General features: G+C 45.3%; 2 protein-coding genes across 12 annotated transcripts in view; one reads left to right on the top strand and one right to left on the bottom strand.

The window, feature by feature from the left end:
• Positions 1-9: 9 nt before the first annotated feature.
• On the top strand, positions 10-2,187 carry zar1 (zygote arrest 1). The gene is made up of 4 exons (XM_072438735.1): positions 10-644; positions 1,700-1,792; positions 1,866-1,940; positions 2,006-2,187. The coding sequence occupies exons 1-4, from the start codon at positions 42-44 to the stop codon at positions 2,147-2,149; spliced, it is 915 nt and encodes a 304-aa protein (XP_072294836.1). The 5' UTR covers positions 10-41; the 3' UTR covers positions 2,150-2,187.
• A 1,192-nt stretch (positions 2,188-3,379) lies between these two features.
• The window catches only part of fryl (furry homolog, like), a 55,314-nt gene continuing 47,184 nt past the window's right edge, over positions 3,380-11,509 (bottom strand). For 9 of the 11 annotated variants that reach the window (XM_072439447.1, XM_072439441.1, XM_072439438.1 and 6 more), the window contains 9 exons: positions 10,600-10,925; positions 8,886-9,093; positions 8,664-8,813; positions 8,495-8,593; positions 7,587-7,655; positions 6,518-6,535; positions 5,620-5,730; positions 5,014-5,207; positions 3,380-4,949 (listed from right to left, as the gene is read on the bottom strand). In XM_072439447.1, coding sequence (XP_072295548.1) covers positions 4,715-4,949; positions 5,014-5,207; positions 5,620-5,730; positions 6,518-6,535; positions 7,587-7,655; positions 8,495-8,593; positions 8,664-8,813; positions 8,886-9,093; positions 10,600-10,925 — 1,410 coding nt within the window. In that variant the 3' untranslated portion in view covers positions 3,380-4,714. The remainder of the gene's footprint in view (positions 4,950-5,013; positions 5,208-5,619; positions 5,731-6,517; positions 6,536-7,586; positions 7,656-8,494; positions 8,594-8,663; positions 8,814-8,885; positions 9,094-10,599; positions 10,926-11,509) is intronic. The other 2 variants (XM_072439439.1, XM_072439448.1) reach the window with 1 other exon arrangement.

Raw genomic sequence — 11,509 nt, 5'->3', positions numbered from 1 at the left:
CATTTAAGCAGCCGCAGGTGCGAGCGCGGGTTGGTAACAAAATGGCAACTTACGGTGCTGATCCTTTAGACAACTATTTCTATCCCTACAGCCGTTACACCGGCAGATTCCCGCGCGCCAAAGACGCGTGGAAATACAAACACTACTTGTCTCATTATGGCGACGCCGAAGCCTTCAACAACCAGCAGCGCGCGCAGCTCAAGTCCATCCTGTCCCAGATCAACCCCAAACTGACCCCGCGGCTGCGCAAGGCCAACACCCGGGACGTGGCGGTGCAGGTCAACCCCAAGAGGACCACGTCCGTGCAGTGCTCCATCGGCCCGCGGACGCTCTTCGCCCTGAAGCGGGACGTCCGGCGCCAGAAGGCCCCTGAGGGTGGCTCCTCTCCCGGCAGCAGCCTCGGGAGTCCCACGTTCCCCGGTAACGTCCGTTATCCCCGCACCACCGGCGTCTACTCCCCCGTGGCGTTCAGGAGCATCACGTCTTTCCTGGTGGAAGAAAACACCGAAGACCCCGGGACAGACCGAGAAGAGAAGACATTGTCCCCAGAACAACGGAACAAACCGGCCAGACCGAAACAGACCAAAAGTGAAGCGGTTCAAACACCTGAAGGGTCAAAGGGCGTGGCGCGCGTGCGCTTTCAGGTGAGACTGATGGAGATGTCAAATGTGCATAACATCTATACATTTAACTTCTATAACATGATGCTCTCTGTGGATCTAACTCTGCCTCAGACACTAATGCCAAAAATGTAACTATGAAAATTATGAGAAATGTGGGTAATGTTGCATTTAAAAGTAACTTGCTAGTTTTCCAGAGAAGTAACTAACGTTTGCGTTACTGAGCTACCTTTTTATAAAGTAATGCGTTAGAGTACTACCAATTACCAATAACCAACATTATTGCATAACTACATCGTTTGGACAATCCCTTTGCATTTCTGAACTCAGTAAAAAAAATATTAAAATGTCAAGCAACATACGTAACAAGCAAAGTAAAAGTGTTTGAGCTTTATGTTATGTTGATTACCACTACAGTTTCATACAATAAGCACGTGTCGGCCTGTCAAGCAATGAAAAACTTTACTAAACGATGAGTGGATTAACAAGGGCACAAACGCACTGGTTTATTTACATCTAATGCACCACATCAGTTGCTCTACAGTTGCTCTACAGTTACTCCTCAGCAACAAATTAGTGGTTATAACGAGGGGGAGGTTTTTCAAAACTTCCATCTGAAAGTTTATTTTCTTATGCGTGAGGCTCCTAGTGCGCATGCTCACAACAGCAGTGACGCAGACAAGTGATTGGTGCAGAGGCTCTCTCTGGGACACAAACCTGGCTCTGGGATTGTGGTGAGGAGATGAGACCGAACCAAAATGAACACATAACTCGTAATAGAAGGTAATTTGAGTTCTCATGGCGTTACCTCCAGCTCTGGCTGTGATAAACTGAAGTGGCATCTCACTCCCCCTTAAAGGCCTTTGACATGAGCCCACTTTGTGTTGTGGCCAATGCAGTAGATTGAGAAGCAGAAACATTTGCCCTGAAATAATGCTGTAAATGCAAAGCCCAGTGCAAAGTCTCATCTGGATGATGGTTCAGGGCAGGAGGAGTAGTCCTAGTCCTATGGTTTACACCTGATGCACTTGATCCTGGTTCGTGCCGGACCACAAGGCGTTAACTCTTCTTCTCCTCAGTTTCTTGAACAGAAGTACGGATATTACCACTGCAGAGATTGTAATCTGCGCTGGGAGAGTGCGTATGTGTGGTGTGTCCAGGGCACAAACAAGGCAAGATAAGCTTCAGTGCAACAATAATGAAATCCCTAAATGACTCTCGTCCTCTAAAATGTCTACGTTTCAGGTTTACTTCAAACAGTTCTGTCGGAAGTGCCAAAAGGAGTTTAACCCGTATCGTGTGGAGGACATCACGTGTCATGTAAGGCCTGGTCTTTCTCTTGTTTACGGAATATGAATCTGATAACGCCTTTAATATCTCTCCAGACGTGTAAGAAGGCCCGGTGCGTGTGCGCAATAACCCCGCGGCACGTGGACCCGAAGCGGCCGCACAGACAGGACTTGTGCGGCCGCTGCAAAGGGAAGAGGCTCTCCTGTGACAGCACGTTCAGCTTCAAATACATCATCTAGAACACAACCTGCCCATTCATGCACAACCTGCACAAGTCACGCGTGGATCCTCATGTATTTGCAGATGAGATTTTTTTCTTCCTTTGTTTGTGAATTGGATGTGATATTCACGCCTTACTTTGCAAATGTAATAAATGGGTATCTTGCACTCTGAATGTTCATGTCTCCAGATGAGCCAGTTACAATTCATCTTTTGAGCCAGGGGTGTCAAACTCATTTGGGCCGCGGGCCGAACTGTGGCGCTCAGGCTGAACGTAACGTAAAACAAAACTATTACAAATAAATGGCTTTATAAAGCCTACGCTGTTTTGAAGCAATTACTGGATCGATTAAAAAAAATTACAAAACGTTAATGTAATTTCACCAAAACTGAAGTTGTAATGCTCAAACTGAAGCAGAGTTGATCTACAGTTCTACAGAGATAAAAAATTGACTTTATAACAAAAACTTCTCAAGATCTAAAACTTTCAAACGTACTAACATTTCCACATCTGTAGTTCTGTTCACCTGAACTGACTCACCACTAAACTTCTCAAGTACTTAAAGTGCACTTCTCCCTCACAGCTCACAGCAGTGCAGCAGAGCCCTGTGGGGGAGGGGCGGCCACCGGCGGCATTGTGGGACGTGTAGTTTAGGATAAGATATTCCTTTATTGTCCCACATGGGGAAATTTCATTGGCGCAACGCAGGTAGATCCAGAAGAACAGATCACTTATAGGAAGTCTGAAAAACACTTTCAGTTTTAGCAATAAAAACGGTTACTACGGTTCTATGAATTAAAAAAAAATACACATTTGAAATGTTCGGTGGTCCGGATAAAAACATCTGACGGGCCAGAGTTTGACACCTGTTTTAAGATAAGGTTAATTTAAAAGTCTTGACATCTTTGGAATAATGTATTTTTCGGATTATAACTTGCACCGGCCAAAAAATGCATTAAAAAAAACAAGTTGCACTGGAGTGAAAACATCAAGTCGCTCCAGAGTATAAATATAAGTATCACTCCGGCCAAAAACTGAAGGGTGCAACTTATAGTCCAGAACATACGGCAATGGTTCATTAAAAGTGGTTAAGATTCACAGCATATTTAAGGGGCCAGAGCGCTGCCCTCAATAGTCCTCACTAACCTGTTTTATCAGTTTGCTGGGGACATGGGAACACTGAGCCCTGTGCTGTTTAGACTAATGTCCTTCTGCAGTGCATCTAATTAAGACAAGGATTAAAACAATGTATTGATTAGATTTTATTTATCCAGAGAAGGCTGGTATGTGAGTGAAGAAAACTAATGCATCTCTACATAAATGCATCTTCCAGGTAAATAAGATTTGTCATTAAATAAGAACAGCATTCATATGTACCAAACAAGCAGGAAAAAGCTCTGAGGAATGAGTACAGTGACTGACAACCATGTGCCGCAATTTCCAGAAAGCATTTGGGTTTAAGTCCAGCAGTCACAGCAGCACTAGGGGCCCTTCGGAGCACAGAGTTTAAGGTGACATTTGGGGAGGGGGCGCTGCAGTGGTCAACCTACAGAGACAATAACCCAAGCCCCTCTCGTAAAGCTTTTACAGAGAAAGACCCGGGACAAACAGAATCACAGTGACAGAAGGAATGCATAGGACGTGATTCGGTGCAACTGGAGTCTATAGGCCACACACAAACCCACATGGCTCATCCCAAATATACCATGACCCCATTGACCTTTACCCCGAATCATGACTGGGGCTTTTGAAGTTTGTAGTTGGATGAAAAAGCAGAAACTTAAAGACTTCGATGTGGTCGTGACTTCCTCTCATCTTGTTGGCTTTATAACAGTGCATTTACACAAAAGTACAGGGGAAAAAATACTGGTTTTACACTATACATTTCTAAAATATATACAGAGTAAAATAAGTTATGTTTCCATAATGAGTTGTAGCTGAATGCATCAGTGCGCATATATCAGAATATCTCATACAGCACACAGTGGGACTAAAGGCAGCTACTTATTTGGTTAAAGAGTGAGTTTTGCGTCGGGACCTGTTGCAGCAGATCCAAAGACGATACATTTCTCTTTTTACAATCCCTGAGGGTGGACCTCCCCACAGGGTTCAATACATGTTAAATACCCTAACATTTACAACCTAGGATGTTAGCTCTAATAAAAATACATTTCTCAAAAAATATTCTTGCAGCAATCTTCTTTCAAGCATGCTTTTCAAAACTAAAGATTCTCTGTTGGACTCCTGATGACCTCTTTGGCCCTCTGCCGACGGCCCCTCGGAGCCCCTCGCTCAGTGAGAAGGCCCGGGGCAGATTCAGCAAAAACCAAAGGAGCTCAGGAGCAGTGCATCCCGTCTCCTCCTTTTCCAGGCACTCTACAACGTTACTTATTGCAACTGAATTTTGCAGGTTTGCTTGTCTGGGAAACAATAATAGCTCTAGTCGCTCACACATGTAATGATACAGATGAAGAGTCAGTTATTCCCACACATCCTTTAGCCCTTTAAAGTGGAGTCTCTCCTGAGCCCCTGCCTGTCCCAGGACTGGCCAGGGGCTCGTAAGTCCAGTCCAGTGTCCTGAGGCTTACAGCCCAGTGCTGATCATGGTGGCTTGTGGGGCCTGAGCCTGGCTCAGAGCCTCACGGATCTGAAGGTTGAGTTCCATAAGGCGAGCGCTGGCCTGGGATAGGTCCCTGCTGGGCCCCACCACAGCCAGGCAGCCCGTCTGCCCCAGCGTCTGGTGCCGAAAGTAAATGTGCAGAAGAGTCTGGACCGCGTTGTCCGACTCGTTTCCGAAGATGTCGTTTGGCCACAAAGACCTGAAACGCAGCACATGCTTAGACACCGTTTGGATCCAGGTCCGTCAGTGTGAGCGGCTCTTACCTAAAGACTTTGACCTGCGTGAGGGCGGCGCTGAAGTCCCGCGCTCTCAGGGTCTCAATCAGGGACTGGATGGCGGTCTCTGTGCTGGTCTGGGCGTGGTCCGACATACACACGTCCTCCTGAACATCCGCCCCGCCCTCCGCCTCCTTCAGACAGCTCTCCAGCAGGCTCAGCTCCTCAGACATGTTTGTGACCTTAAATAATCACACTTATCATATTGTGCAACATACAAGCATCAATATGCAAACTCTATTGATCGGCTCGAGTCAAACTAAGGTCTAAATCAAATATGGACTTGAAGGGCCGACCTCTGTGCTCCTTCAGTTAAAGGACTTAATGTCATTAAATGCTTTAATCGGATTAAATGTGCATCAAGATGCAAACAGGATGTCCATTGACTGCAGCAGATACACTAACCATTCTTAAAATATAAGATCTACCTTGCAAGCTTATATTTACAAACTGCTTTGAATGGATTAGACTAAAGTCTTTTTGGCTCAAAGTCCAATGCAATTTGTTCTTGATAAAAAACATCAAGTGCTTTTTGGTTCTAGTTCAATTAGATGTTGCCATCAAAAACTGAAACAGCAGAAGTCCTAGTCTCACCTCAGCCTCTCTCTTGATGGTGTCAACGCGGCTGATGAGTTTACAGTAGGCCTGAAACAGCAGCAGCAGCTGGAAGTGCAGTTTGTACAGCCTCCGGCACAGCTCCAGCTCCTGCACACGTACACACGTGCACACGTACACACACGTACACACGTGCACACGTACACACACGTGCACACGTGCACACGTACACACACACACACACACACACACATGAGGAGGACTGAATCACTCTGATCACGCCAAGTCCAGGGTTAGACACATGAGCAGATGAAAAGGTTAACATGCGTCGAGGTCGGGGTAAAAGGTGAGTCTCTATGACAAGTACAATTAGTCATGAAATCTCAATTAGTGCATAGTCCATCACCGAGACGACCGCCGACGCATTATTCACCCTGCGAGTGTTTAGCAGGACAAATGGCCCAAAGAAAAGCTTAAAGATCCATGGCTGTTACACAGTTAGGACTCTATTCCAAGAGAAAACTTGTACAACCGTCACATTTGTAATAAACATGCAAAATGAAACTTATTTCAACTATAACAAGCACCTCGGACTGGGAAATATGTAATATCAAACACAAATTCTATCTTTTCATATGTGGATTTTGTTTGCCAAGACCAAAAAAGAAAAGTTTTTACATTTTTATCCTTCTTCCCAGTCCTTAGTGCACCTTTCTGAAACGGATATTTGAAATGCTGCTAATAAAACAAGCTTCTGGGACCGCTTGTGGTTGAATGGGGAAGACTAGGTCAATTATATGAATCATTTCAAGTCGGGAAAAGAAAAAAAGAGTGGATAGAGCTTGAACACCGTATGTAGCCGTGTAAAAAGTGATGGGATGGTGAGCACTTTTGCCCAAAATGATGATTAAGAGACCATAATATGAGAACCACTTACTGCCAGATTTTCCATTTGCTAAGCAAGAGGGTGAGCGGGTCACACACACAAACGCACAGGGAGAAAAAGACCAAGAATTAGTGCGAGCTTTTGACAGAGACACAGAGACCGGAGTTACAACGCTTCAAACAGGCAGAAAACACAAGCTCGTGGTTTATTTCAACCGACAGAAGAGCGGCAGAAAGAGGAGCAAAGTGCATCGTTCAGGCTGGAGAAAATACTAGAAGTCTTTAGAGAATATTGGGGATGTAATTAGTTGCAATAGAAGGAAAGCAACCGCACAAAGATCTTCAAGACTTAAAGCAACACTGTGTAACTCTCTGTAGGTGGATCATCACAGCACGAGTCCATGAAAAGTTAAATCACAGTTTGGACCATTGGAGATTGTCACTGTCGAGATGCTGTACATTTCACTCAAATCATACAAGAAAACAAGCTTTTATTTTTGTCTATTTTGTTGCAGAAAAGTTATGTGGTGGAGCCTCAAAGGATATTTCATGCATATTTAGTTTATCAGTTTATATTCTACCCAGTTTATATTTGAGTATTATTCATGGTTTTATGTTGCCCCATAAAACCTTTTCTGAACATTCACATTCAGCAGTTATGAGAGTTTCAGCTCATTTTGCCTTCACTGCTGCATCTCTTGGTGCAAAGTGAAGCTCGCAGCTTTAGCCTGCATAATATCAGACCTATAGAAGGGATGTACATCACACTATGTGGCTGGATTACATTATGACTAGCATTGCATAAGAAATAGAATGTCATGTTTGACAAAATTATTATTGTAGTTCTCAAAATGATAATACATTTCGTAATAAAGCTAGAGAACCTGAGAACCTGAGAACAGTTATGGTGGCTCTGGAGGGACATGTTCAGGGAAACCCAAAGAACAAACATGGAGATTGTACATATGCAGAATTATAGACAGGAACATGTTAGAAATATATTTGTTAGATGAATACTTAATATATTAAGCGGCTACAACCGTGTGTATTGGCTTTATAGTCTTTATCATTAATAAAAGTATATAACACATATTCTTACAGTGTTTTTGTACATAACTTACCTGTGCATGTGTGTTGGATCTTTGGCTACTGTCCTTGTCTCCAAAAGTCTTCCTGCAGTTGTCCAGCCACTGTAAGATTGAGTGGAGCATAAGACACGGCTCACGCTGTAGCAACTTTAGCAAAGAAGAAACACGCCGACATCAAATGTGTGCCCCATGTTTGTATTCACATGTCATAAAGACAGCAGCAGATTTAATAAGAGTGTTGTACTTAGCAAATTAAAACAGGTCTGGGACGGTCTCTAGTCCTCCAGGGACCAGAGCCGTCTCATCCAATTAGCACGATGGATCCCAGAACCATTTGCAATCTCATCTCTAGATCCCTCTTCCCCCATTCCAGCCCCTCCTGCTCCTCCCTCTCCTCTCACAGCCCCTCCCTCTCCTCTCACAGCCCCTCCCTCTCCTCTCACAGCCCCTCCCTCTCCTCTCACAGCCCCTCCAGCTCCTCCTGCTCCTCACAGCCCCTCCTGCTCCTCTCACAGCCCCTCCTGCTCCTCACAGCCCCTCCTGCTCCTCACAGCCCCTCCTGCTCCTCACAGCCCCTCCTGCTCCTCACAGCCCCTCCTGCTCCTCTCACAGCCCCTCCCTCTCCTCTCACAGCCCCTCCCTCTCTATAACTGATTTAGGAGAAGTTATTTTTAGCCCGTCAGAGCGGAGCGTTGAGAGCCGCAGCAAATCTCCTCGTAGAGAGCAGAGCGCTGGTTTAATGTCTGCCTCAGTGAGACACAGGATAATCTTCAGCATCATCTGCAGTGGCATCACCAGGATGAGATCTGACACAGCAGCTGACCACAGTGCAAACACCACAGAGCAAACTGAGTAGTGCAGCAGAGGCACGTCAGCACTATGGGAATTTAAGCTGTTTTCAAAGCCTACTTGAATCAGAGTAGAAACATGTAGGCACTTACGATCTCGGCCGCCTCCTTCTTGTTGTTGTACGTGTCGAGGTGCTCCTGCAGCTCCAGCACGCTGAACTTCAAAGTCTCCAGCAGCCCACAGGAGACGAGCTGTAGAAAGAGCAACACATTAAACACATGACTCACTCTCCTGCCGCACACACTTGACCCGAGGCCTCACCGTCTCAGCGTCCAGCAGCACAGTGGGGCATTGGGAGCGTGATGTCATCACCTCCAGAGAGCTGAGGAACTGGTTCCCCATCCGCTGCAGCCGCTCCCCCAGAAAACGCACAGACGCATGGGTGATGGATCCAAACTTCCTCTGGATATTCTGCATTAAAGACATTTATGTTGACACTCACTTCATTACAAGTATAAACTGTACATTTAGAGAAGGCTTCACCTGGAAGAGCCTTGAGAACACGTGGAAGGTGTACACAGCGCAGGAGCCGTCCGAGTCGGACAACATCTGGTTGACATGGCAACGCCAGGCGTCCTCCTCGTTGTCATAGGCGACGGGCTGGAAGGCAGCCAATATGGCCGACAGGAAGGGAGACGGCGGAGGGGAGGCCTGGACTTCAGGGAAGAAGTCTGCGTCACCTTCATCCTGACTGAAACAGAGAGATGGACCAATGAACTACAGACCAGCAGCAGCAGCAGCGTTACCATGGAGCCCATCTGAGGCTGAAGGACCCATGTAAACAACAACACATGCTCTAGCAGTAAACAGTAAACAGAAGCAGTCTGCGGCGCAGTCAGAAGCTCTACTGCAGTGCTCTGCCACAACAACAACACACAAGCTAACAGTGATTAGCATCATGCAAAGCTCTTCCACTCAGATACTCACAGGCCGCTGGGACCAAAGAGCCTGAACAAGCACACAGAGTACAGGTATCTGAAGCCTGCGCTGCCGAGCGCCGCCGCTGACACCGTCTCTGTCCTCATAGTCACCCCGAGTATCGCCTCCTTTGCCTCCCTCTCTCCCCCCTCTCCTCCCTCTCCTCTCGCTCGCAGCTCCACTATGCTGCAGCTAACACTAGCGCACTGCTCTCCCATCCCACACAGGACTGCAGCTCTCCTCACTCGCACTGATTCATGTTCAGCTTTGGCTCAACACAAATACCTCAGACTAACAGTCTTTTCTCTCCAACTCATTAATCCTCAGACACAGAAAACATCAACCATTTTCTGCCCCACATTTGAGCCGCTTAGCTGCGCTCACAGATGGACATCAATCATGTTTGGCTTAGCCAACAAAAGACTCAACACTTTGGTCTGGACAGATCACTGTAGCCCTCGGTTACATCAGTCTTTATAATGTTTTAGGTTTAAAGTCTGGGTTTAACTGTCCTTCAGAAGTAGCAGCACATCCTTGAACAGAGTTTGGAGGACCCGAGTGCTGGCCCACCTTCAAGGCTGCAGCGGGAGCTGCGCCAAGAAGCATCATCCATTTTGACAAATGTACTCAGATTTTTAATTAGACTGTTCGACCGTTCAGTGGAACACACAGACCAACACTCATGACACAAGAGTGATGCAATGGGAGAGAGCTAAAGCTAAAGAGTTTTGATTGTTTTTTAATTTATACTGCAAGTCTCCTATTATGCAACCAATACTGGCATTGTCTTCTTTGTTATCCATTATAAACGGTCTATAATTGTGTTATTTTTCATTAAGCATAACTAGGGGTGGACGATACCGACTGAATATCTGTACATTTTATTTGGAGTCATTTGGAGTAGCTTATACCGCTATTTAAACAATATTACATCAATCCAACAGAAATGTGTTAAAACATATCTTTAAATGTATTAATTGAGGTTAAGTATCAGACAAATTAAATGACCCGCAAAAAAGCAGAAATATCACTCGTTTGAAAAGTTTGAAAATATATTTGAATTTTTAATCAGTGCTTCTCATGAATCTTATTATTCTTATAATAAACATATACCCCTTATTAATCTTCTAAATAACATTTACAATAAAATCAATATTCGATGTGTTGTCAACCTCCAACTACACCACAAAATACCACAATCATGCTAGACAATAACAATAAATACTAGTACATATCCTGTATATCATACAGATGAAGGGCCGTTTGGGCGGAGCTTTACCTGGACATGCCAGAGAAATCCGCCTCTTCCTCTTCACAGCGCTCGTCCAGCTCTTTCAGCGCCTGGGTCACGTCCTCCTCCCACATGGACCCACAGGTGCTGTCCGGGTCCTGGTCCGGGTCGGGTTTAGCCTCAGGGGGGAGGGGCAGGTTTAGAGGGAGGGCCTCCTCACAGAGAGAACCTGGGGGCGTGTCTATGGGGGGCGGAGGAGGGGGAGCAGGGTCCAACTCCACCTGAGGGTCCAACACTTCCTCCTGCACTTCCAAAACGTCCTCTATGACCTCTAGTACTTCCTCCATGACCTCCAGCACCTCTGGAACGTCCTCCTGAGGGACAGACATCAAATACATTTTACAATAACAAATCATTATAGATTTTACATTTTACAGATCCTTTTTTCAGATTATTTGTCAGATTTTTACAGTTTAAACTGTGTCTAACCCAGAGACACGACAAGTGTATTAAAGAGACATCTACAATCTTCTGACCGCAAGGAAAATGATTATTGACAGCCGCACTATTGTAACATTTAATATGAATTTCTACATTTCAATAAACAAACACCTAAAATGACAAAGCTTTTATACATGTGAATTTTTCAACCAAGGAAAAATATAAAATGGATAAATTGAACAGATTTTCCCAATCATATATATAATTGGATTCCTGCATGAGTAATCCTGTATTGTCCTGCAACTGAGGCTTGAGTGCTCCAAAAATGTAAATTTTCACCTACCCCCTATTCCTGCCCACATCCCTGTACTTGGTTGTGATTATTATAAAAATGAAGGCTCAGGCCCCGTCCCTATACTCGCACTGAAGCACTTCAAATGCACGTTCATGACGAGCCACTCAAGTGTGCAGTTTGTCCCAATTCAAAGAACGTTTCAACATCAGGCCCGAGGGCCAA

This window comes from Eucyclogobius newberryi, unplaced genomic scaffold (genome assembly GCF_026437365.1).
Source record: "Eucyclogobius newberryi isolate DKJ021-1_F unplaced genomic scaffold, fEucNew1.0.hap1 SCAF_9, whole genome shotgun sequence".
Lineage (NCBI taxonomy): Eukaryota > Metazoa > Chordata > Actinopteri > Gobiiformes > Gobiidae > Eucyclogobius > Eucyclogobius newberryi.
Note: the sequence above shows the minus strand (reverse complement) of the source record. Positions and strands in the feature narration are given on the sequence as shown.